General features: G+C 56.1%; 2 protein-coding genes across 2 annotated transcripts; both read right to left on the bottom strand.

The window, feature by feature from the left end:
* Nucleotides 1-2,188: 2,188 nt before the first annotated feature.
* Nucleotides 2,189-6,126, bottom strand: Arrdc2 (arrestin domain containing 2). The gene is made up of 8 exons (XM_027394752.2): nt 5,739-6,126; nt 5,595-5,661; nt 5,331-5,478; nt 4,518-4,620; nt 4,179-4,435; nt 3,925-4,087; nt 3,270-3,427; nt 2,189-3,003 (listed from the first exon to the last, which is right to left on the bottom strand). Exons 1-8 carry the CDS (start codon nt 6,010-6,012, stop codon nt 2,950-2,952), a joined length of 1,224 nt encoding a protein of 407 aa, XP_027250553.1. The 5' UTR covers nt 6,013-6,126; the 3' UTR covers nt 2,189-2,949.
* Nucleotides 6,127-8,504: 2,378 nt separating this feature from the next.
* Kcnn1 (potassium calcium-activated channel subfamily N member 1) lies at nt 8,505-21,278 on the bottom strand. Its single transcript, XM_035451525.1, has 9 exons — nt 20,840-21,278; nt 20,440-20,535; nt 18,774-19,192; nt 16,960-17,101; nt 14,916-15,026; nt 13,467-13,594; nt 12,233-12,241; nt 11,949-12,018; nt 8,505-9,371 (listed from the first exon to the last, which is right to left on the bottom strand). The coding sequence occupies exons 1-9, from the start codon at nt 21,227-21,229 to the stop codon at nt 9,126-9,128; spliced, it is 1,611 nt and encodes a 536-aa protein (XP_035307416.1). The 5' UTR covers nt 21,230-21,278; the 3' UTR covers nt 8,505-9,125.
* Nucleotides 21,279-25,761: the final 4,483 nt, after the last annotated feature.

The following is a 25,761-nucleotide window of genomic DNA, read 5'->3' as shown; positions in this document are numbered from 1 at the left end:
CCTGAAGCTCCATCATCCCAGGGGGTTCTCAGGGCCACCACCCCTCAGTCCCAATTCTATTCACCACCGATGGCTGTCCCCAGCATCTTTGGCTGGAACACCCTCAGCAAACTCCTCTTCATCCATCCAAACCCCAACTCCAATGTCCTCTCCTTTTTGTAGGACCCTCCAGACACAGCTCCTCCCATGGCTCCACCTTGGCTTTGTGTGGCAGGGACTCTGTCCCCATCCAGGCGTCCTGTCCCCTACGGCCTTAGTCATTGGGGAAAATGGGCTTTGCCACCATCCTGATTGCGCCTGCTGAGCCGTGGAGCCAGGAAGTGGGGTGTACCCCCACGGGGCTTTGTGGGCAGGGCTTGGAGTTCCCTCCTGCCCACCCTGGCTGTTAGGAGCCGTGGGCAGTTTTCCTGCAGCGGGATTGCTCTCTTGAGGTCCCTCTCCTTCCCCCACTGGCCGTGACTGGCACCACCCGCCCCAGGCTAGTCACCGCTTCCTCCTCAACATCACAAACAAGGAGGAGGGATCAGGGCTGGGAATCAGTGGGAAGAGCGCTGGCGTGGCATCCAGGAACATGTAAACCATGCCGCCTGTCAAGACAGGTGGAGGCACGGGTATCATGAGTTCAAGGACAGCCTGAGCTACACGAGACTGACTCAAAAGCAAACAAAAATACAAACAAATGGGGTCTGGAGGCCAAGGAGCCGGAGCAACTGCGGCGGAGCAGGTGCAAAGGTCCTGGGGTTGGGGTTGCTCTGCCTTTCGTGAAGATGGAGCAGGAGCTGGGAAGGGACCCTGGAGGCTGCGCTGGCAGGGGGTGGGGACAGGGTGTCCTGTAACCGGAGCCCAGCAGGGCACCCCAGCGCTCCCTGCTCCGGACAGAATGTGCCCTGGGAGACACAGGGAGACGGCGGGCGAGGGCGGCCGCGACTGTGGGTAGATTCCTGAACGGCCGCCTGGCCGGGCCAACTGCCAATGAGCAGAACAAGTGTCTGCGCCCTGCGTGCCTGTCACCCAGGGCCTGGAGAAAGAAAGGGGCACACTGAACCCTGATCGGTCAGATTCAAGGGAATCCAGGGAACAGGTGCAGGGAGGTGACCCCAGAGTCCTGCGGCCACAGGGTGAGGCCTTGAGATGGGAAAGCAGCTGTGGTCCTGGCAGAGGGGGAGGGGCCTGAAGCTGCGCGGCCCCACCCTCCGTCCAGGAACCACGGAGCCAGCTCCTCCCTCAGCTCACCCTGAAAATCTTTCTGTAAGGATTGGGTCCTGTAGCTGAGCTCAGGTGTCCCTATCAGCTGGCTGGGGCCCGAGGAACCGCCCAGGAACTGTCCCTGTGTCCCATCCCAGGACAAACTGACGCTCAGGAGCGAAGCTGGGAGCAGGATCTCATCCCCACATGATGGGGACCCCGCCTTGGCTGCAGACTTTGGGATCTGGTGAAGACTGCTCCCTCCCCACGCCCTAGACACCCTGAGCCTCCACAGTTGTCCAGGGCTCTGGAACCTCTGTGTGACCCCAGGGCCCCACGTCAATGGGCCTGGAACTCACAGAGACCCACCTGCCTCTGCTCTCCGGTGATGGGGTTAAATAATAATTAGTGGAGTCAGTTATCAATGTTATTATTGCTGCAGTCTCACTAGGTAGCCTCCTGCCTCAGCCTTCCGAGTGCTCAGTTGTTTTGAACGTCTGTATTCACAGGCCTTCACCTGCAGACACCACACCCAGGGCTGGAAAATTACAGTCTGAAAACTTTAGAAATGTAAACACAGCAGATGGCAAGAGGTCAGAGATTAAGGGAACTGATGACAGAGGGCCTGGTTTGGTCCCCAGCTCCCAAGAGGGATCAACTGTAGCTCTGGCACCAGGGCCCAAGGCTCCTTTTCTGCCTCCGTGAGCACTGAAACATGTAAAACAACAAACACATCTCAAAAACCAAATAGAACTGGCAACCAGAGTTGGAAGGGTGTGTGAGGAGGCAACAGGTCACAGTGTCAGTCCTTGAACAGGGTCAGAGCTGCACTGGCTTCCAGGAGCCACAGATAAATGAGGAGACAGCTCAGTCTCTCCCGTATTTATTTATTTATTTATTTGTTTGTTTTTTGAGACAGGGTTTCTCTGTGCAGCTTTGAAGCCTATCCTGGAACTCGCTCTGTAGACCAGGCTGGTCTTGAACTCATAGAGATCTGTGCCTCTGCCTCCCGAGTGCTGGGAATAAAGGCGTGCGCCCAACACCCAGCTATTTATTCATTTTTAATGTACAAAGGTGATGGAGTCTTCAGATGTGGCAATGGCAAGTCCCCGGCAAGGCTGTGGTGGGGGGACTGACCCAGATACCCCAGCCACCTGTCCTCCTTTGGTGTCCTCCAGGCTACTGTGTCCTTGTCTGGATCCTGACCCTGAGCAGGCCATATCACACGCACAGACCTGAGCCACCAGTCCTCCAAAGCAGGGACCCTTGGACCCTCAGGTCCCTTAGAGCCTCATGACTTTCCCCTTACATGTCTGTCCCTGGGCTCTCAGTCCTGCTCACCTCACAGTGTGGCCATATTTAAGACGCCTGCACATATGGGCTCCCAATCCTAGGATGGAGGTGGTGGGCGCTATGAGCTCTGACCTTTTCCTCTGTGCTTGTCCTGCTTGCTGAACTCCTGTGCAAACGCCAAGGCCTCAGCTGAAATTCCCTCTGGAAGCTTGCTGCCTCCCCTCTGACTCTGGTTTACCCTGGATTCATGTCTCCCAGACTACAACCCTCTAGGGGAGTCCAGCACTGGTCAAATGCAGAGAACTGGAAGCCGCGGGAAGACACCAGTCCACAGAAATCATGTCCTGCTCCTCAGTCCTGTGCAGTTGAAAGACACTTGGCTTCCTTCAAGACTGTGTTCCTAAAGCAGACAGCTGGACTGCAGTGGCCAGAGAAACGTGCACCTGGTACCGAGGTGTCGATTCCCACACATCAACAGGTCATGCAGCGTGGCCTCCCAGCTTCTGAGGGTGGGTGAGGATCCTCCTGTCAAACAGAGTCCCAGTGAATCACACTGTCCACTCTGCCAACCCCAACTCCTATGTCAGCTCAGGGAACAGGCAGCCAGGGGTCACCAGGAGGGTGCCCTGAACATATGCGTAGCTCATTTTCTATTTGAGACCAGGTCCTGCTATGTAGCCCAGGCTGGCCTGGATCAGGGCTGGGACCAGCCCCTGTCACCACACCCTGCTCACTGACAGATTCATGGCCCACCAAGCACCCTTGAAAAGTAGAGAGGGCACAGCCAGTACCTCAGAGTACAGTGGAGGCGGTCGGTAGCGGAACTCCTGGAGACAGGCAAAGTAGGGCCCGGCCAGGGTCACACCCACATCGTGCAGGAGGGGGAAGGGCCCCTGTGAGGCAGCTGGCAGCTGGCTCTCCCTCACCACCTCTGAGTACTCAGGAGGGGCTGGAAGGGACGGACGAGATGGTGTGTGAGTCTCTGGTGCTGGGCTTCTGGGGAACCATGACTGTGATGTGATTATGACAGAGGACCCTTTTCTCCCTTGGGACAGTTTCACTGTTGCCCAGGCTGCCCTCTTACTTGTAGCAATCCTCCTGCCTCAGCTGGGATCTTGAACTCCTTTTGGTTTTGGCTATTGTTACTTTTGTCTTTTGAAACAGGATCTCAATGCAGAGCAGGCTGCCCTCGAGCGCACACTGACAGGTCCACCTGCTCTGTGCATCCATTGGCTGCCTGGCATTAAAGGAGGCTGGGTCTCCTACAGCCCTGGCTGTCTTCTGAATTATTAAGTAGTAGAGACTAGCCTTGAACTGCCCCCTCAGTCCCCGTTGTGCAGGGGTGATGGGATCAGACCCTGCTTGCATGGAGACCCCTGGACTGGAGGTGGGGGGCCTGGGCTGTGGCTCTGCCCACCCGCATCCTTGGGAGCTGGCTGAGCTCACCCTCTGGTGGTTCCATCCCTGTACACGGGTCCCAGTTCTGCAGGAAGCTGGTGCGGCTGCCCACACTGGCCGAGCGGCTGCCCAGGGGGTGCAGGGGGACTGTGCCAATGACCAGCGGCAGCTCCAGCAGCAGTTTCGAAGACCCTGGGATGTCCACACAGACCTGAGGGGAGCAGTGGCGATGCAGACTGCTGCCCCACCTGTGCCCTCCACCCAGGCCTGAACAATAAGGTGCAGGGGGCTTGCTGAGGTACCTTGAGAGAGTAGTCCACACTGAGCACCCGGCAGTGCAGGATGGATGGGCCCACTGGGGGGATGTGCAGGGCACAACCAGGCCACAGCACACGGCGACCAGGGCCCACGGGCTCCCCGTCCATACTGGCCACCACAGTGCGCTTCTGTTTGCAGGCACCTCGGGCCATGTAAGTTTGTGTCTGTACCAGGGCGGCCCTGGGCTGCACAGCTCGTGTGGAGCCATTGTCAATCTCCGCGAAGATAGGGATGACCTCGCCTGCAGCACAGAGCAGCAGCTTGCCTCAGTTTCCCCTTTGCCAATTCTTCCTGCTCCAGCCACATCCGACCCCACCTGTTACCTGGAGTGTAGCCCTTGCGGTCGATCTTGGCTGAGAGGGATACGAGGCCATGGGTGCAGTACCAGGATCGTGCCACCTTCTCTCGGGCTCCAGCCTGGGGTTCCTGTGGGAACACTACAGGTCACTTTGGGTGCCTGGGCACTAGGAGTTTCTATGTCCGAGGGACCCTTGTCTCAAGAGTAGCTGAGGCAGGGGGATTGGTGCCTGTCCTAGGCCAGCCATCTCTACAAAATGTGACCCTGTCTCAAGAAACAAAAAGTTGAATAAAAAATTAAAAAGAATAGGTGTGGTGGCTTACACCTTTGATCCCAGGAGGCAGATCTCTGTTGGGTGAGGTCAGAGTTACACACAGACACTTTTGTAAAAGTTAAAAAAGAGAAAACAAGAAAGAAACAAGCCAGGCGGTGGTGGCGCACCCCTTTAATCCCAGCAGGTAGGAGGCAGAGGCAGGCAGATCTCTGTGAGTTCGAGACCAGCGTGGTCTCCAGAGCAAGTGCCAGGATAGGCTCCAAAGCTACACAGAGAAACCCTGTCTTGATAAAACAAACAAACAAGAAACTCAAAACCAACTAAACAACAACAACAAAAAAAATTGCAAGCTCTACTGTGCCATATTACCTCAAAGGGGCATCAGAGGCTGGGTGAGGGCAAGACACTTACCCAAAGCCACACCGCAGATGGGTGCCCCCAGGATTTGCACCCAGCCCTAGTAGGTTTCACTGTCACCACTAACTTCTGGCTCCTCTGTTTCAGAGACCACATGGAGCATCCAGGTTGGACCCCACCCTGCCCCCCCACGGGGCAGCCACATACCAACAGGGCAGGTGTGTTTATGTCCACGGGTTCGATGACAGTGAACACCTTCTGGGCACGACGTGCAGGGACCCAGGGCCGGTGCAGGGTGGCTTTGATGGAATAGCGGACGCTGCCGTGTTTGCCCTCGAAGGATGTCACCAGGGAGCTGGGATGGCAAGAGCGGGGTCAGGGTAGGAGGCAGAGGCTTGTAAGTGCGGTGTCCCGAGGGCTCGGGGGTCAGGGGACCGCAGATGCCCAGCGGGGGACGACGGCGGGGCTTACATAGGCAGCTGGAAGCTGAAGGGAAATTCGTGGCGTCCGGCGGGCAGCGTGGCGATGTCCCCCGAGTCTAGGAGCAAGACACGGACTCAGTGGAGGCGGCCCGGGGACGGCCTGCTCGGGGCGCCCGAGGGCTCCCGCCGGTACCTGGCGCGAGCAGCGTGGCGCGGTGGTTCACGACCTCCAGGCGCTCGCTGTAGCTCTGAGTGTACGCGGTGCTGGAGCCCGCGCTGCGGGACTCCGTCCAGTGTGCGCGCGCGCGGCCCCGAGCGCGCAGCCTGAGCGCGCCCACGCGCGCCGCGCCCGCCAGCTCCAGCAGCACCCGGCCCGCCACGGCCTGGCCCCCGTGGAACACCGGCTCGCTGCCGGCGCGCGCCCCGTCCAGCTGTACCACGAAGGCCTTCACCTTGTCGAACAGCATCGCGCTGACGGGCTCGAACCCGCCACCCGGGACACCGAGGGGCTGGGGGCGCCGAGGCTCGAGCCGCACGGCGAACACAGCAGCCCGCGGGACCCAGGACCGCTCCGGACCCGCCGCGGCGGCTCTCTTATATGGCGGGGCGGGGGCGGGGCCTGAGGGAAAGCCGCGCCTACCGGAAGAGGGTCCGTCAAAAGCGCCGCGAGGGGCGTGGCCTGAGACAGAAAGCTGCGCCCCTAAGGAGAGGCTGGGCCAATAGCGCGGCGAAGGAATGGCCTGAGGAGAAAGCCGCGCCTCCCGGAAGAGACCCCCACCAATAACGCGGCGAGGAGGCGGAGCCTGAAAAGCCTGTTTTTGCCGAACTAGGCCAAAGGCTTCTGGAGGGCCGTGGCCTGAGGGAAAGCCGCGCCCCCTGGATTTTGCCAATAGCATGTGAGGGGCGTGGCCCGGGAAACCCGCCCCTTCGGACAGAAGCACTGAGGAGGCGTGGCCTTGGAGAAAGCCCCGCCTACCGGGAAACTTCCTCACTAGCACGGAGGGGCGTGGAGCCTTAGGTCGGCCTCACACAGCCCCAGGGGGCGGTGCTGCCGCGAGGGGCGGCTGCCGAGGGCCTCGCGGGTCAAGAGAGGAGGAGGGAGGGAAACCGAGGCCCGGAGATGGGGACTGCGCCTGGCCTCTGGACAGCAGGCTGGCCTCGAACTCACGGCGGTGAGGCTGCCTCTGCCTCCCGAGTTCTGGCCTTTGAGGCCGGGTCTCGCGCCCGTCTCTCAGCACTGAGCACAGGATGTGGCCGCTCTGACGTCTCGAGGTCAGGGCTGCCCCGTGCCTCAGTCTCCCCTAAGGAGCAGCAGGAAGAGACGCTCCCGGGCTCGGGATCCGCAGTGCCGGGGCGCGTGGACGCGGCGGGCGGGGGACGGCCACACCGCCGCGGGTCTCCAGTCTCCAGCGTGGGAGCCTGAAGGGGGCGGGGCTGGGAGGAAGGGGCGGGGCTGCAGGCCGGAGGGCGGGCGGGGCGGGCGGGGCGGGTCCGTTCCCCCCTTCCCGGAGCGACTGCACCACAGTCAGGCACACTGAGGCCTGGAGCTCAGAGAGGCGACAGCTGGCGCGGGCGCGGGCGCTGCGCTGGGGCGGGGACTGTGCTCCAGGCTGGCGCGTGAGGTGGGAGGGTTCTGAGGACGATGTATAATGGGTGCCCCAGTGGGAGACGTTCCAACCCCACCCACAAACGCCTTCCCGACTCCAGGGAAGGACCCAGAGTAGCACACTACGAGGTAAACTGAGGCAGGGCTCTGGGTGCACGGAGATGACAGGGTTCCTTGAGAATTGGCACCCCACACAGCTGGAGGCTTCCTGGCCCGCCCAGGTGTGTCCCGCGGTGCAACCTCTGTGTCCAGGTTGTCACAGGCCTGAAATGGGGACACAATGCAAGCCTGAGGACTTGACCCAGGATGGGTGGGTGTCCCTGTGGGAAATCCGACCTCTGGGAGCCCTGGCGTTTTTGAGGCTCAAACTACTACGAACTACCTGCCTGCCTCAGGCTCCCCAGTGCTGCGACGACAGATGTACACCCACACCCACGTGTTTCCCACGTGTTGAGACAGGGTCCCGTCATGTAACTCCTGGCAATCCCCCTGCCTCAGCTTCCTGAATGTCTGCCGCACAAGGCGTCCCACTTCCGCGAGCTCACCTGGAAGCAGCACCTGCTGTCCCCCGGGAGGTCTCGGCTGCAGTGAAGTCGCTGGCCACAGCGATCATGCCCACGCTGCGCCCTTCAGTACGCGGGCGCCCGCACCCCCGCAGAGGCGCTGTCCCCGCTCACCGCGTCCGGCATCACGCAGCTGCATGGCCCCGGGCAGGCTTGCCGGGACTTCCCGCCGCTCCAGCGCGGGGCGCGATTCCTCAGGCTGGGGGGACCCCACGCCCCGCCCCACAGCTGCATTTTATACTCTCATTCCGCTCCGCATCACTGCGGCACACCACCTCAGATCCTGCCCCATCCTTTGTATTTGCTGGGACTGAGGGACTCTGTTGTCCTCCACCCCAAATGTCATCACCAAGGAGTCCCAGGTCACCTCCAGCCTTGTTTCTGCTCCCCCGGCCACAGTCTCACTGTGTGGCTAGGGAACTCACAGCAATCCACCGGCCTTCGGCCCCCAAGTGTTAGCATTAAAGACCATCTCCTGTCTTGTTTATTTCTTCGGGCTCTGTTGGACCGCAGCGAGCTAACACTGCTCACAGAGGACAGGATGAGGCCGTATTGCTCAGGCCCTCATGGGCAGTCTCTGGAGGACGCATTCATTGAGCACCTACCTGCTGGCCCTGTGTAGGGTTGGGTTGGGCCTGCTCTCCCGATACAGAGGCCAGCCATGCCCCATTGCAGCAAGGGAGTGGAGCCCAGTTTCCCCAACAGTCCCTCCCCACGAACTACTTGTTGTGGAGTCCAAGCCAGGCCTCTAGGAAGCCAGCCACAGGGCCACTGTCTCCAGAGACATAGTTGGTCCTGATTGCCACCTATCGCTGTCAGGGATCCCAGTGTTCCCCAAGTGGCCAAAGCCTGGAACCCAAGGCCTGGAAGGACCTGGCCATTCTGCTTGCCTGTAGCCCTGGCCTCCCACCACCTCCAAGTCTGACCCTCCCATTAACACTTTATTTGATGTCAGAACCAGCAAGTGGAATCTATCCACCCTTGCTGCGTGGCTGTAGGCAAGGCTCACCTCTGAGCCTGTATCTTACTCCAGTCAGATAGATCCTGAAGAAAAGTCATTGTATAAACTTTAGGCACTCAGTGTGTGAGCACTGACCCCACCATTCGGGAATCCTCCGGCTGGGACACCCACCTCCTTTGGGGAGAAGCTCAGGGTCCCCCTGCCATGTAAACAGAAAGCGGTTGGTGTCTTCTGATTTACTAAGAAACGGCAAGGGACCCCTGCTTGCCCTCCTGGGGCTTAGGACAGCCAGGGGCCCAGCAAGATCCCATAGTCCAGTCTGGGGGAATGAATGCCAGTTCTCTCGGCTCAGCTCCTCACAGGCTTGCAAATCCAGAGGTCCAGAATGAGGAGGAGCTAGCTGTAGCCACATGATGGCCAAGATTTAGCAGTACGGTGACCCGCAGTCAGTCACCCGAAGTCCGACCCCAGGGTGGGCAGCCAGTGGCCTGGTGGGCTCTGAGTGGCTAGGGCCTGGCGACCAGGCCCTGGCCAGGGAGGTGGCAGAGGGCATATGGCTTGGGCGATGAGGCCTGGCAGGGCCTGCAGGGAGGCGCCCAGGGCGTCCAGGCGACTCTCCAGGGCGGCCAGGCGTGCTTCCAACTCCTCCTGCTGGGCCTGCAGCTCGGACACCACTTCATATGCGATGCTTTGCGCCTGCAGAGATGGAGAGACTGACCGAGTGACAAACGCAGGAACCACGGGATGGCTAAGGACGGAGGGCTGCGGACACCAGGGGCCACCAAGAAGATCAAAAGAGCACAGGATAGGAACAGTTTCTGTGAAAGGAGCTAGCCGGGTGTGGCTATGGCCTTGGTCAGCAGGGGGCGCCAGAGGCGCGCGGACCCCGCCGCAGGCGCCGCGCTCACCGCCAGGGCGCGTGCAAACATCGCCATCCAGGCGGCAAGGGCACTGAAGACTAACCCAGCCACTGTCCTCTGGGCTGCCTCACCCTTTGCCTAGGCTGTACCTCACCTGTTCCCACTCTTAAAGAATCCAGGGTGTAACATTTGGAGAAATCTGGCTCAGAGCCCTCTCTCTCTCTCTCTCTTTTTTTTTTTCTTGTTTTTATTGAGACAGGGCATCACCACAGCTGTCCTCGATTCGCTATATAGACCAGACTGGCCTGAAACTCCCAAACTCTGCCTCCCAAGAGCTGGGATTAAAGTTGTGCACCACCAGACCCAGCTTGACTTTTCTTTATTTAGTTTTGGTTTTTCGAAACAGGGTTTCTTTGGCTGTCCTGAGACTCACTCTGTAGACCAGGCTGGCCTCAAACTCACAGAGATCCACCTGCCTCTGCCTCCTGTGTGCTGGGACTACAGGTGTGCACTAGCACACATAGCTTGACTTTTTGTTGTTGTTGTTGTTGATGTTTGTTTTGTTTTTCAAGACAGGATTTCTCTGTATAGCTTTTGGAGCCTGTCCTGGAACTTGTTCTGTAGAGCAGGCTGGCCTAGAACTCACAGAGATCTACCTGCCTCTGTCTCCTGAGTGCTGGGGTTAAAGGCATACACCACTGCCCACCTGGGCCTGACTTCTTTTTTTTTAAAGATTTTATTTATTTATTACGTATACAACATTCTGCTTCCATGTATATCTGCACACCAGAAAAGGGCGCCAGATCTCACAAGGGATGGTTGTGAGCCACCATGTGGTTTCTGGGAATTGAACTCAGGACCTCTGGAAGAGAAGTCAGTGCTCTTAACCTCTGAGCCATCTCTCCAGCCCGACTTTTTATTTTTTTATTTATTCATTTGTATGTATATTTTGAGACAGTCTGAAGGCCACCCTTGAATTCAAAGCAATCATCCCACTGTACCTTCTTAGTATTGGAATGAACAATGTCCAATGAATCACTATGACCTCTGACTAACACCCCTGACCTCTAGAAACTGAGGCAGGAGGATCAGTAGTTCTAAGTTGTCCTTGGCTACAAAGTGAATTCCAGGACAGATTGGGCTACATAACACCCTGTCTCAAAAAACAACAAAAAGAATTTAATAACTTCAGAAAATATTACTGGGTAGAACAGGGCTGTGAGGTAGAGCCCCTGACTAGGATTCCTCCAGTGAGGGGGCTGGGGGTGTGGTTCAGGGGTGGAGCCCTGCCTAGAATCCCCCAGTGAGGGGCTGGGAAAAAGGCCCAGCCAAAGAAACACACCCTGAGCAGAGCTAAGGAGACACACTTTGTCCCTGGAATCAGAGCCAGTGAAAAGAATACACCCTGGCCCTAAAATTAGAGCTAAAAGGCTAAAAAGGACCAATGAAAGAAACACACTTTGGTCCTGAGAGGAGAGCCAAATCTGACCCTAGACCTGTGCAGAAAACTAACCAATCCCTGAGCAGGAGATTTAGCCATTCTGAGCTCAGGGATTGAAATCTGACCAATCCCCACCCTGGAAATCTCCCTGGAAAAACTCCACCCGCTAAGAATCCCTATATAAACCCTGTGTCTGTGCAGTTCTGGCTGCCACTCTCCTGGATTCTTCCCTCCCAATAAATCTCCTGAATGAGGTCTGGGTGAGACCTTCTTTTGTAAGAATGCAGAGAAGTAACAGATTTTTTTCCAGAGCAGAGGTAGCAGATCAGGGCTGTTACACTTTCCCCAGGGAAAGCTTCCCCTAGCCAAGCAGTGTTGTTACACTACACTCCAGGGACCTGAGCAGAACTGTAATAACTTCACTGGGGAAACCCTCTTCTGCCAGAGCAGAGCTGATACACTGGGGAAGCCTTCCCTGGAGCAAGGCTGTAAGCTGTTACACTTACTGTGACCTGTGGTATTCCTTGGCTCTGGAGTGCCAGAATATCTTTCCACCCGAGCTGTAACACTCAGTATTCTTTGGCTCCTGAGTGCCAGAATCCATCCCCATCCCATCTGAGTCACCACAATGCTTACACTGGGGGTGTGGCTCAGGAGTGGAGCCCTGACTAGAATCTCCCAGTCAGGAGCTGTGGCTGTGGTTCAGGGGTGGAGCCCTGACTAGAATCCTAGGCTGTCTGTATATTCAACACTGGATCTGTATGTAGCCTAGGTTATTTCTGACCTCCTAGCCTCAAGGTATCCTCCTGCCTCAGCCTCTGGAGGAGCCAGGACTCTCTGGCTTGTAGTCCTATGTCTGGAATATTAATTGTGAATTTGAACAGAAACACTGGATGCTACATTGTAGGTTCCCACCCTCCTCTGATAGGACACTCTGGTTCCCCCTCCCCTCCTGTCCTGCTCAATGCTCACCTTGGCAAGGTCGGCCAGCGTGTTGGCCTGATCATTCACTTTTCCTTGTTCAATCTTCACACTCCGAAGCCTGGGGAGACAGGGGTGAGGGTGGGTCAGGTTACAGCAGGCTACAAGGCTGAGAGGGGGATGCAGCCACAAGTCTGATCTAGATCAGACCAAGGACTGGACACACCTCACCCTCCGGATGTACATAGTCTCTGCCCACTAGGGACACACCTGTGGTGTGCCTCTCCCCACGGGCATCATGAGTCCCCCAGTCTTCCAATCAGCCCAAGACTTACTTCTGAGCCCTGGCAGGAACCGGCAGAGCAGAGAGAAAGAAAAAACACAAAGCAATTTTAATCCCATGCAGCAACATGCTGAGTGCCACCTACCAGTACCGTCCCCAGGCACTGCCCACCATTCATTCTGCAGCCTGTGAGGGGCAGGTGTCAGGTGCCTTGCCTCCGAGGGCAAGGAAACTGAGGCACCACAGGGGTCAGCACACGGATAGGTCTTGACCCCTTGGCTGCTGGTCAGACATGGTGCCCTTGACCCAGGGAGGGCTGTCCTCCCAGAAGAGGCTGCTGCGTGGATTCCACTCTCCATGACTCATCCTGCAGCTAAATCTCCACAGAGGCTGTGACTGCCTCCTAAGGCCCAGGATCTGACCCTGGAACCCACTGAGCAACATACTACCACAGGCAAAAAATAAAATAAAGGAAAGAGAGGCAGGGTGGCAGACACACACACAGGACACATCCAGGGCAGGGAGCCCATGAGGATGGAGGCTGGGATGCAGACTCTATAGGCCAAGGACCACCAGAGCTGGAAAGATTCAGACCCACACAAATCACATGTGCCCTCTGTGTATTATTTTCAGGACTGTTCATTTCTTGGTTTTATTTATTTGATTTCCCTGGAGCTCAATTACTAGTTCCATTGTGGGGGCTCTCCTACTCAGACCCCTTGCTCATGCTGGTTCCCGAACCTCCTGCCGAAGCCTGGGCTTTGAACCCTCCTTGGCATGGCTGTTCCTGGGATCCGGTCCACACTCCTGCCCCCTCTGAGCCCTAATCCATTTTTTTGTTTTGCTTTGTTTTTGGTTTTGAGACAGGGTTTCTCTGTGCAGCCCTGGCTGTCCTGGAACTCACTGTGTAGACCAGGCTGGCCTGAAACTCACAGAGATCTGTCTGCCTCTGCCTCCCGAGTGCTGGGATTAAAGGCATGCGCCACCACCTAATCCAATCTTGTTTGGCTTCAAAAACTGCTGTAGCAGGTATTCAGGAAAAGACCATGGAGGTACAGGGCTACCAATGTCAGAGTGCCAGTGCCCCAGGGCACAGGTAACTCACACAGAGACTCGTCTACCTGGGCACCCTCATCTACCTCAGCACCCTCCCCCCCCACTTTCCTCTTCTGGAATCTTTACAAACATTCTCGAACATTCCTTGGGGCAGATCTAGGGCACAGCCATGAGCGGCTGCCTGAGAGCCAGGTGCACAGGGAAAGGAGCTGTGAAGTCGCCACACTTACTGATGGATGGCTTGGAGGAACTTACGCTGGTGTTTCCGAACCCGGCCTTGGTCTGGCTTCTTCACTAGCCTGCTGTGTTTGTAGATGAGCCATGTCTCCCTGAGAACATTTGCAGCAGCATTTCTGACCTGGGGAGCAGAAGAGAACAGTTCCTTAGGGTTGTTATCAGATGACTCAAAACTTCTGCAAACTTCTAGAAACCTCTAGAAATCCAAGAACTGCCTGTTGGGGTTCCCTACATTGTGAGCCAGAGGCATGTTTACATGCCTGTATCTAATGTAACACAGGTGTCAGACTGTTAAATACAGAAAATGGGAATGTAGCAACTCCGCACATGCTAGCTTCTTTTACAGCAGTAGGTCTCAATGTGTAGGCTGCAGCCCCTTTGGGAAACACAGATATTTACTTTATGGCATTTACTTTATGATTCCGTAGCAAAATTATAGTTATGAAGTAGCAACAAAAATAATCGTATAGTTGGGGGGTGACCACGATGGATGAGGAACTCTGTTAAAGGGTCACAGCATTAGGAACATTGAAAACTATGTTTTACGGGGTCTCATGTAGCCCAGGCTAGCCTGAAACTCACTGTGCAGCTGAGGATGGCATTGATTGCCTTTGGCTCCTGAGTGCTAGGATGACATGCCTGGTTCACGTGGTGCTGGGTGGGGTCCAGTGCCCTGCGCCTGCCAGACAAACTCTCTGACAACTGGGTTCCAGCCCCTCGTTCACTTTACAGACGAGGAAGCTGAGGCACAGAGAGGGCAATGTGCAGATGCTGAAGGTTGGTTCGTGGCATGGACTTGGTGGAAAGCTGCTGCATGTGGCCCTGTCTCCTCTGAGCTGCAGACGTTGTGCAGCGGGAATCTAGTAGAGTCATTGTATCTAGGGTAAACATTAGAATGTAACAATGTTTCTCGCACAGGAGTAACAGTAAAGTGTATTATATTTGTAGAAGGTACCTAGACCTTGAAGAAACCATGTCGAGAGCAGTGGTTGTTTTCTGTTTTATAGAGGTGTTTTTCTGATGGGTTTTTCCATGTGCTACATGACTTTGGTCACAAGACTACCCAGGCACACTTGGAGGGCTTGCCTTATTGGGCACTGCAAACAGTACACAGTAAGGACGGAAGGCTGTGCGATGTGATCAGAGAACACATAGCTAAACCAAAGGGACTTTGTTGTGAGGAAGTTGTTGTGCCCCAAACACAACCTTTGTGTACAGTCAATAAATATCTTCTGAGGTTCAGTTCACAGAAACTGTTCCTTCCGCTGCCAGAGAGTCTGAATTACGTTCTGGAGTGACTCTCTTTTGAATGTCCCCTGCAACACAGAACACCTAACACACATGGACATGGGGGCTGAGCCTGGCACAGCTTTGGAATGGCTGCTGTGGTGACCTGACAGGAGGTATCTCCCACTGGCTGAGGCCAGCAGGGAGGGACTCACCCGCTTGGAGAGCTGCGTGTCCATCATGAAGTTGTGCACGTGTTTCTCAGCCGTGGTGAGCTCCAACTTCCTGGCCACCACAGCCACCACCAGCGCAGTGCAGCCTGCTCCCTGTGTGGGATGAGGGCATGCCAGTCCCAACACCAGGCACACCCTCCTCCAGGAAGCCCTCCCTGGGTCCTGCCCCTTTGCCCCAGTGGGAGGGGGACATGAAGAGTTACACAGGAAAGAGGGGAAGGGGCTCCACCACAGCCAAACAGGGCACTGCCAATACCCAAGGCCGCCACTGGCACAGGAAGGAGGCAGGAGGCAGGTGCTGAGTCCAGGCAGGGCAGGCAGAGTACAGAGACTGCCTGGTGAGTCCATCTCATTCCTGGTCTTTGAATGGCCCAGAAGCCTCTTTTTGGGGAAAGTCATATTGACAAGATCAAAGCAACTTGTTGGAAAATTCTGTGTGGAATACTACAGAGTCGGGACAAAGAACAGGGGAAAGATCCACACAAGCACAAAGGAACACACATGGGTTGTATTTATTAAAAGGCCAGGCATGGCAGCATCGGATCTAAGGAGAAAATGGTGGGTGCGGGTGAAAAAGACGAAAGTGTGACTGTCTGTGCCCAGAAAGGAAAATGGTGACAGAAGAGTGGAGGAGCGGTAAACCAGGCAGTGTGGCACAGGAGGTGGAGGCAAGAGGATCGATGGAGTTCAGGAGTCTGGACTGCCTGGACCACAGTAAGACTGTCAAAATAGGGGCCTGGGGCGTGACCCAAGCTGCTGGTTAGAATTTTCTCTAAGGAGTTATATACTTTTTTGTTTGTTTTTTTGAGACAGGGTCTCATTATGCAGGCCTGGCTGTCCTGGCACTCACTCTGTAGAGCAGGCTGGCCTGGAATTCAGAGATCCACCTGAGTGCTGGGATTAAAGGTGTGCGCCACCATGCCTGGCAGGAGTCATGCTTTTTTTTTTTTTTTTTTTTTTTTTTTTTTTTTTTGGTTTTTTGAGACAGGGTTTCTCTGTGTAGCTTTGGAGCCTATCCTGGCACTCGCTCTGGAGACCAGGCTGGCCTCGAACTTACAGAGATCTGCCTGCCTCTGCCTCCCAAGTGCTGGGATTAAAGGCATGCGCCACCAACGCCTGGCCAGGAGTCATGCTTTTAAACCTGTGTCCATTAAGGGATTGTGGTTAACCACAGAACTTTCTAGAAGGGGTCTGGCTCATTAGGAAATGTAGTTTTTTATTTCCTCCTGGCACCTCCAGGCTGGAAGGCTTCTGCTTGGGGCTCCAGAAGGGTGGGCCAAAGCCCATCCTTATTTTTCCCTTTCTCCTACTGGGTGGAACTTGGCCAGTAAATTAGCAATGAAGCCTTTTAGGGAGAAAGGGGCTTATGAACTGGGCCTGGCAAGAGCCAGCTGAGGTCTATGTGGTTTGAACCTTTTTTATTTTAGTTATTTTTGTTTCGAGACAGCATCTTGCAAGGTACCCAAAGTAGCATGGAAGCTCCATTCTCCTCTCTCAGCTTCCCAAATGCTGGGATGGCAGGTATGTACCAACATGCCTGGCTGATGACCCTGTTTGTGCAAGAACAGGTCACTGTACTTCAATAAGAACGGTGGCCTGAGGGTCCAGACTGTCAGGGGCTCAACCTGTGACAGTGGTGCACACCTTTAACCCCAGCACTTGGGAAGCAGACACAGGCAGATCTCTGAGTTCTAGGCCAGCCTGGGATACACAGTGAGACCCTGTCTCAAACAAAAAAAGACAAGAAGACCATTGCTCAAATCAGGGAAAAGGGAAGTCGATGTCCCAGGTGGACCAAACCTACCAAAGGTGAGAGCTTTTTCTGCTAAAGTCCCTAGAGAAAAACTTTTAGAGGAGCCAATGAGTCATGCAGGTTCCCTGAAATCATATGTGGGGTCAGCTGGGGCCTCTAGGCATGGTGAGGGGTCCCCAGAATTCACTAAACAAAACCTTGCAGCATGCAGAGCAAGGTAAGGGGTGCGGTCCCTGTCTGTAGGGTTTGTATAGCCAGGGGCTATGCACTTACCATGATGCCAGTGAGCAGACAGACGCCCTTCCCGCAGTAGGTGTGTGGCACCATGTCTCCGTAGCCGATGGACAAGAAGGTGATGGAGATGAGCCACATGGCGCCCAGGAAGTTGCTGGTCACTTCCTGCTTGTCATGGTACCTGGGGTTGGGGACAGACAGCTCGGTCACCCACATGGTCCTTGCCACCTTCACCCAGCATGTCCCTAACAAGCAGGACAGAACTTTGGGGCTCGTTTTTCCCTGGATGCTCAGGGAATGGGATGGGGGCTGAGTGACAGACTCTGACAGGCTGGGATAGGAGCGCCACGCCCTCCTTCCTCATGGACCTTCCAGCCTCTCCCTGCCATGTCTGTCCTCCCTAACCCCATGACAGTGCCAAGGATGACCCAAAGGCACACAGTCAAATAGGGAAGACAAGCATATAGGTTAGACACTAGGAGGCACTTCCCACACAGCCAGTGAGGCCTGAGGAAAGAGGACTTGGGGAGACTGAAGGCCAGCAGGTGGTTTTAATATAAGGAGAGGGGAGAAGGGGTACTGAGGGACCTGTCTCTGCCCCCTGAATGCTGGGATTTAAGGCAACACCACTGTTCAGCCAGAGATCATTTTGTTTTTGTGGTTTTTTTAATTTTTTTTCTTTTTGAGACTGGGTGTCCCAAGCTTGCTATTCAGTGAAGGGTAACCTTAAACTCCTGATCTTCCTGTTTCCATCTCCTCAGTGCTGGGATGACAGGTTGTGTGCTCATTCCAGACTTCAGCTACGGGGATGCTTCAGGGTGACCCAAGTGTGGAGATGGGACATTCAGGGACAGGGCTGTGGGGTTGCAGCAAAGCAAGATGGCAAGTAGCAGTGGCCTGGTATTTAAGACAAACTTCATGCTCCTTCTCCTGGGCCCCCAGCTCAGAGAGGCAGTGTGAGGAAAGCCCAGAGGTCCCACTCTGATCAGTGGGGTTAGGCGACGGAAACCACAGTGTGTGCATCCGACTCCCTGGGAGTCATCAGGAACATGGGGTAAGCGTGGGGAGCTGAGCATGGGTCACCCACCAAGGCCTTCCCTGACTAGGCACAGGGCAGATGGTCCTCATAGCCACCAAGGCACTCCTGTGCCGATAAAGCCCCGCCGTAACTGCCTCCAGGCAGGCAGGCAGGCCGGGGACCCCAGAGAAACTCCTCTGCAGTTTCTCTCACTCCACACCCCAGCCAGGCCTATGGGTGACCTGGGACACCTGGTTCTCAGAGCTTAGCTGAAAAGATCCTGGGCTCTGGGCCATCCTGGATGCCAGCTTCCCTCCCTCACAACTAATCTTAAACATTGGCTGTTGGGACCACAGTGGTAGCTCGGTGGCTGGGGTCATGGGGACTGTTGTGGGGTGGAGGCAGCTCAGCTGAGGGTGGGGCTCACATGTTCCCCTAGGATCCAGAAGGCCAGAAATAAGGAAGCAAAGTTAACATTAAACTTGAGCCTGTACCTGGTGGCCCCACCCCCGAGTCCTATGCCGGGTCCCCAGAAATAAGAGTGGGGTGTCAGGGCAGGGGCCAAGGGTGGGGAGCCTGAGGCCCCTTCTGCTGGGCTGATTTCAGAGGCCAGCGTGGGACGCCCGGGGAAGGTCAGGGATAGAGCGATGGCTGGGTTTCCAGGAAAACAGTGGAGGCCGAGGACACAGCCCTCAGTCTGAGATGCTGAGGTCCACCCTGCAGGGTCACGGGATGGAGGTGGGGACTTGGGGTCAGGGCTAGAGGATGGAAAGGCTGTCTCGAGTGTGGTGGGGACCCGGGGTCTGGGTTCAAGGGAGCCACCACGGTCAGTCACCTCTCACACACGCGCACTGTCCAGGCAGCGACAATCCAGGAGGAGATGCTGAAGACCAACAGTACGGTGCCAGGGCAGATGGTCATGAGTGTCTTGGTGACAAAGCGCGTGTTGAAGGTGACACGGTTGAGGGCCCCGATGCTGCGGCTTGATGCGTCAGTGAAGATGCGACTGTGCAAGAGCATGACGCGAGCCAGCAGGTAGAGACGCAGGAACATGGGAATGGACAGAAGCACATCCAGGTCCGCCTCCGCCGCCGACGGCACCAGGGAGAAGGCCAGCCGCGCTGTCCACGTGAAGCGGTAGTGACCGGGCACCGGGTGGATGGCGCACACGGCCAGCTCCAGCGAAATCAGGGAGACTCGCTCCCACGTCATTGCAATGCGCCAGTCATCAGCACCATTGTCCACCAGGAACAGCTGCAGGAGGGGGTCACTGGGTGGGTCTCCTGATCTTGGGGCCACCCCTCAGTGGGAATGCTGGCCTCACCCAGCTCAGGATTTTGGACAAAGATTTTTTGTGTATTTTTGAGAGAGGGTGTCATGTAGCCCAGGCTGGCCCTGAACTTCTGTGAAGCCAAAGACGACCCTGAAGCCCTGATCTCATACATCAGCCTACCAAATGCTGGGGTGGCCGGTGGAGAACACCCCATCTGGCTGGGGTGTTTGTTTTGCCTTTTGAAGACAGGGTCTTATCTTGGGCTGGCCTTGAACCATCAGCAATCCTCCTGCCTCAGTCTCCAAAGTGATAGGATGATGGGGTGTGTGCCATGCAGAACACTTGGTTGGTTTCTCAGATCCAGTCCTAACTCAAAGCCAATCAAAGGTGTTTGCTGGCAAGCCTGAGGACCTGAGTTCAAGTCCTGAAACCCAAAGAAATGACAGACACATGTGCACACCCACAAAATAGAAAAAAAAAAAAAAAAGAAGAAGAAAAAGGGCGTGGAGGAGAAGGCTGGGCTCAGTGGGAGAATGCTGCTGAGCTACCCTGGGTCTGACCACTAGAACGGCAAAGAGTACCTTTATAATTTTAATTCCACTTTGCCCTGACCCTGTCTGGCGATGCGTCACTGAGGGAGGTGCTCGGGCAGCAACCCTGCAATCCTGAGGGAACAACCTCACGCTCTGCAGGCTGCTGTGCTGACACTGGGAAGGAGGGAAGGTAGACTTATGTGGGGACTTGGCTGTGGATGACAGGCTGACAGGATGGTGGCACCTCCTCCATTGCCCACATGCCACCCGCTGACCTCATCACTGTTAGTTCTCACCCTGACTCCCTGTTCTGGAACCTTCTCAGCAATGCAGAACTACACTTGTGGCTTTGGGGCCTCCCTCAGCCTCCATTCCTCCACCTTGGGTCAGAATGCTGCAGGTGGAAATGAAGGCTTCTCAGGCATCACCCAGCATTAAGGAGGAGACTAGAGGGGAAAACAGGTCTTAGCTGAGAGCCTGTTGCCATACCAGCACCCAGAGACGCTGACAAGAAAATTAGTGGTTTCTAGCCTGGGCTACTTGAGATCCTGTCTCAAAAACAAAACAAAACAAAACAAACAAACAAAAACCCTGAAAACAAGTCCCTGGAAAACAGACAGGAGGCAGGAGTTGAGGGTGGGGTGCTATCCCACAGGCCTCCCCTGTCCCACCCCGTCACACCTCTGAGTACCAACCTGAATCTCGCGGGCATGGTAGAGGACCACAAGGCCAAGCAAGACGAGAGTGGACAGGCTGATGAGGCACTTCAGAGCAAACGAGTACAGTGACCCCTGTACACAGAGAGAGGGTGCTACAGGGTGCATGGTGTTACCACCCAGACCCCAGTTAAGCTGGGACAACCACTACCCAAATGGGATCTGTCCCCGTGGCTCCCCCACTCCAGAGCTTCTTGGGCTACCTTGTAAGGGACCTGGCAGTGGCCAGATAACGTCCCAGTGTCACACACCCCTGTGACTTCACAACAGCTGTGCCCAGCCACACAGCAGCATCCCATTAACCCCAGTCCTCGTCCTGCTCAGGTGGCCCATCTGAGGCCCCAACCCAGGCTGAGCAGATGTGAGCGACAGTGCCTACCTTGGTGTACACACCCCAGGACAGCTCTGTTTCTGTCACCATGACAACAATCCCAAACATGCCAAAGATAAGAGCATAGTCACTGAGTCGTTTGCGCTTCTCAAAAAGGGCCCTGCGGTGGCCCAAGCGGTGACTGACTGTAGGGGGCTTCCTAGAACCCGGCCGGGACTCATCTTCCTCCTCTTCTTTCTCCTCCTGCTCCTGGGGATGGCTCCTGGGGCCAGCAGGTGACAAGTGAGCAGGCTGGCCCTTGGCCACCATCCGCAGGCCTGGACCTTGGGCAGGCTGCAGGGGGCGGCCCGACTCAGGGTCCACCGGCTCCCAGCCCAAGAATTCAGGCCCGCTGCCCAGAGGTCGCCCCACACTGCCATTGTGGCTGCGGCTACTCATGGCCACCTGCCTCCCTGGGCTGGACTTGCGGCAGGCCTATGGGGGCCCAGCATGGCTCAGCAGCGGGGCACCAGAACAGACCTGTGGAGACACAAAACAATGAACATCACCATGGCCATTCCAGAACAATCCAAGGCCTCAGAGAACCCAGAATGCACTGACAAGGGCTCATCAGTGTACACCTTCTCCTGCTATGCTCCCCAGTACTACTAACCCGGCAGACACCAGCATGCCCTGTACCACTCTGGTCCGTGAACACCTATCGTCAATGCTGAACTGGCAGTAGGTGAAGCTGTGTGGCCACAAGGCCCTCTGTATACCACCCTCCACACTGAAGAGGCTGCCTGGCACACATGCCAAGTGCAGCCCAGAAGCTGCCATGTTCTTTCCCCTGAGACAGCACAGGAGGGTGGGGCCACCTGGGTGACCAACTAGTCCTGAGCATCCAGTTAGAAGGATGTCTGTTGCCCCAGCACAGGGGGAACTCGAGTTCCCTGTTCATAAAGCTGAGGGAGGTCAGGCCGGGCAGGCTATACAGCTTGGCACAGCTAGAACAGGGACTAATGAGGTGGTGGTACAGGCAGGACCCACAGCTGTGAGAGGAAACCAGCCTGGTCCTACCCGGCTGTGAGCTGGGGACACCAGCCTGGAGACTAACTGGTGCCTTCCTTCGCTTGGCCTGAAATACCACTCAGTCCATTTCTTCCTGCCCCTCCCCCACTGCACGCTCCTCCTCTGTGATTTCATTCATTCATTTATTTGCTTTAGAGATAGGTTCTCACTCTATAGCCCAGGATGGCCTTGAGCTCCTGCCACACACCAAGAGCTGGGATGACAGGTGTGAGCCATCGTGCCAGGCATGGCGATACATGCCCACCTCCTAACTAAGCAAACAGGGAGGCTGAGGCAGGGAGCTCCGAACTTCAAGGCCGGCTTGGGCTACATGAGGCCGGCTCAAAATAAAATGCAATAAAATCGGATCAATAGGTGTCCTTGCTCCCCGCACCCCTTCACAGGAACCGCGGTGAGAATGACCCATGACCTGTGCGGAGTGGCCTCGGCAGCAACCAGAGGACGGATAGGGCGGAGGAAGGACCCCTGCTCTCTCCGCAGCAGGCTCTCTGGCTCCTTAGGGGGACGTGCTCTGCTTGCCCTTTGCCCACTGACCACCAGGGAGCTTACCGGGCCAGGCACTGTCACAGAGAACCCTGACCGCAGTTCAGAGTGGCCCGCGAGCGCGTGCTCAGGTCACCCTTGGGCACCGACTTTGTAGACTCAGCATCCCCCACTCGCAATCTTCCCTCAGCGGGGGACACGCGCACCCCTTTCCTGTGTCCCTTACCCTGACCCCGCGGGTACACCATCCCCAGCCGCGTGGTCCGGGTGCTCGCGATTACCGGGTCCTGCTCCCTCACGCCAGTACCTGCGGGCGACGGGGACCTGGACCCGCGTGCCAGCGCGTCCGAGCCTCGGCCGCCCGGGGTGGGGGGCAGCGCCCGCCCCTGATGAGCGGCGCCTTGGATTGGCTGAGCGCGTCAGGCCCCGCCCACAGTGACCCCGCAGGCCCCGCCCACGCTTAAAGCTCCCTCCTTGGCGCTAGGCAAGGTTGGGAACCCAGGTGATGGACAGCTGTGCTCGGGTTGTCCGCTGTTGCAGGGGGTCCTGCACACTGGAGACCTCGTCTTTGGGGACAGAAAGTTCCGCTCACTTCGGGGATCCCCCAGTCCTGAACCCCAACAGCCTTGCAGGCAGGAAGAGCTCCGGGGACCTGGAGTCATGAGGTCTGGGGGGGACCCTTACACCTGCTCTCTCCCCATTACCAAGCCAGCCCTGATGGGGTCCCTCGTGCAAGTTTTACTTTAAATTGGGGTTTCATGTATCCCAGGCTGTCCTAGAACTTACCAGATAGCCCAGGTTAGTCTTACTTAACTGGCTTTGCAACCAAGAATGACCTAGAACTCCTGATCCTTCTCCCTCCACCTCCTGGATGCTGGCAGGGACAGGCTTGGGCCACCCCACCCAGCTGGTGCAACGTTTTTATGATCTTCTGTTTTTCGACAGGATCCCACTCTGTAGCCAAAGCTGATCTTGAATTCACTCACTGAAATCCTCCTGCCTCAGCCTTCTCCCTAGGGTACTGAATGAAGTGACAGGTGTTTCCTAAGACACCTCAGGTACCAAGGGATGACTCTATTCTTTCCCCTGCCCCCAAACCATGCCATTGCTGACAAGCTGGGGAGGCTCTGGAGCCTTGGGTTCTCCGGGGTAGTCCTTCCCTCCTGTTCTCTCAGTGCAGCTCAGAGCCCTGCAGGTCTGTGGCCAGGAAGTGGCTGGGACCTGGTGACAGTGCTGAGCCCCAGCAGAGCCACTCACATCTCAGGATCAGCCGCTTCCTACGGGGACCACTTGACACAGTGAGCGTCCAGTTGTAGAGGTGAAGCCAGATAGGACTAGCCTGGGATGACACACACATAAGTGGGTTCCAAGAGACACCACAGAGTGACAGGCCTTTGCAACCCTGGTGGGCCCTAGGAGCACCCTGTTGTCTCTAGTCTCTAAACCTCCTGCCTCCCAGGTCACCTCACAGGCCCTTCTCACTGACTGTCACCTGCATGAACCACCCAGGAATCTCTTTTTTCCCCCCTGAGGCCAGCCTAAGACTCACTGTGTAGCTGAGAATGACCTTGAACTTTGATCTGCTTGTCTTTATCTCTCTGGTCCTGGGATGACAGGCATGTGCCATCAAGCCCCATTTATGCTGTAGTACCAATGGTGGAAGCAGGGCTTCCTAAACACTAGGGAAGCAGTCCACCAGCTGAGCCAGAAGCACTCATCATCTAAGCTATTCGCATCCAACCTACATCTTCAGCCTCTTTAATGACCACCGACTGACCAAGCTACCCCGTGTTCCCAGGGGTACAGTGTTGTTTGTCACGACCCATCCAGCCCGGCTCCAGGTCCCTATCTCACCATGCATCGCCATGGTGCCCGTGACCACCTTAGACTATCACACTGACCGCCTTTCACACTCAAGTCCAACAAAGGAATCCAGAGCCTAAGCAGCCACTTCTGCCTCTGAGCGGCATTGCCTTTTTCTCTTGGGGCCACCCTGCCTTCAAGCAGCCCCTCAAGGAAGTATCCTAGCAACCATTTGGGCAGCCCTCAGGCTTTCAGGAACCTCAGCCCTGGGGACCCATGAGGCTGGTGGTGTCAAAGGGGCAGGGAGTGAATGGCTGCACCTTCATCGTAGGCCTGGGCTCCAGGACGACATGGTGGGCAGGAAGGAGACTTCCTGAGGAGTCACAGGTGCACGTGACAGGCACTTGAGACACCACTGGGACCCCCGTGACAGGAAACAGCCTTGCAAAAACTGTCCTCCCCTGGGGCCCGAAGGTTGAGCCAGCAGCCCAGGGAAAGTGACACTGGGAACCTGGTCAGGCCGGAGGCACCCAGAGACAGGGCTCACGCAGAGGTGGCCTGCTCCCTCCATTCCTCACCAGTACGACACTTCTCAAACTCTGAAATCAGCCGGGTGAGAAGGCACACACCTGTCACTCAGAAGCTAAAACCAGCCTTCCCTACATACACAGGAAGCCATCCTTGGCTACAGCCATCTCAAACCAAAAAAACGGCAAAGGTGAGACAGTTGGTCATGGCTGCACTGAAGCAGAGTGTGGAAAGGTCCTGGAGCTGGAGGGGAGAAACAAGTCACACAAGGGGGGCACACTTCTTAGGGAGCTGATTCTGGGTTATCTGGGGGCTCAGAGGTCTCGGATTCGCCCATCAGTGCGCCTTGGGCCCCTCCTGTATATAGAGCTTGTACTCTCAAGGACAAAGAAGACCCCCAACAAACCAGACCTCAAGTGAGAGCTGTGACCGGGCAGCACTGGTGGAGTTCGGTCCCCAGTCCCCTCAGGAGGCAGCCCCCAGCCGTCACACACACGAAGCAGCTGTGGAAGTTGCAGCCCCTCACCTTGCAGCCAGCGGGGACTCCCTCTGTCCCTAAACAGTGCTGAGGCCACCGACGGCTTCCCACAGGCACAGCTCTGTGAATATCGGCTTCACTTGGAAAACCCAGCCACCAGTTGCAATAGCAATCCTGTGCAAACTTGCACTTCTGCCCCAAACTTCATATTGTGACCTTATTCAGAAGTAGTACTTGATTTTTTTTTTTTTTTGCTTTAAGAAAAGTTCTCAGTTTGTACTGTGTCACAGTGCCAAGTGTAGGGCCACATGTATAGTGACAGCTATGCACTGTTTGTTGATTGACTAATATTGATCCCACGACTGGCCTGAGATGTCAGTCAGGAGTGGAGACTGGAGGTCGGTGGTAGTGTCTTTTGGACTTGCCTTAACTCCACCCTCCAGGCTGTGAGACACTGAGCAGGTCACCAAGCTCTTTGAGCTGGCTGCCCGCTCCTGCTGAGAGGGCAGAGAAGTAGGCACCGGCCCCAGCCAGTGTTGTCCTTACTTTATCGTTACTGTTTCCCAGGCCTTTTTCCTTTTGCAGTTGTTTTTATAGGGTTTTAGTT

This window comes from Cricetulus griseus (assembly GCF_003668045.3).
Source record: "Cricetulus griseus strain 17A/GY chromosome 1 unlocalized genomic scaffold, alternate assembly CriGri-PICRH-1.0 chr1_0, whole genome shotgun sequence".
Taxonomy (NCBI): domain Eukaryota; kingdom Metazoa; phylum Chordata; class Mammalia; order Rodentia; family Cricetidae; genus Cricetulus; species Cricetulus griseus.
The sequence above is the reverse complement of the archived record's forward strand: the minus strand, read 5'-3'. Positions and strand labels throughout refer to the sequence as shown.

Excerpts from the sequence above, each read along its gene's own strand:
- Arrdc2 (XM_027394752.2), bottom strand. The coding sequence starts at position 6,012 with ATGCTGTTCGACAAGGTGAAGGCCTTCGTGGTACAGCTGGACGGGGCG. Across the intron at positions 4,621-5,330 it reads TAAACACACCTGCCCTGTTG|GAACCCCAGGCTGGAGCCCG; the intron begins GTATGTGGCTGC and ends GTGTTCCCACAG. Across the intron at positions 3,004-3,269 it reads CGCCTCCACTGTACTCTGAG|GAGGATCCTCACCCACCCTC; the intron begins GTACTGGCTGTG and ends TCTGTTTGACAG.
- Kcnn1 (XM_035451525.1), bottom strand. The coding sequence starts at position 21,229 with ATGAGTAGCCGCAGCCACAATGGCAGTGTGGGGCGACCTCTGGGCAGC. Across the intron at positions 17,102-18,773 it reads ACAGTGCGCGTGTGTGAGAG|GTACCATGACAAGCAGGAAG; the intron begins GTGACTGACCGT and ends CCCCAACCCCAG. Across the intron at positions 9,372-11,948 it reads CGCTGGCCGACCTTGCCAAG|GCGCAAAGCATCGCATATGA; the intron begins GTGAGCATTGAG and ends CCATCTCTGCAG.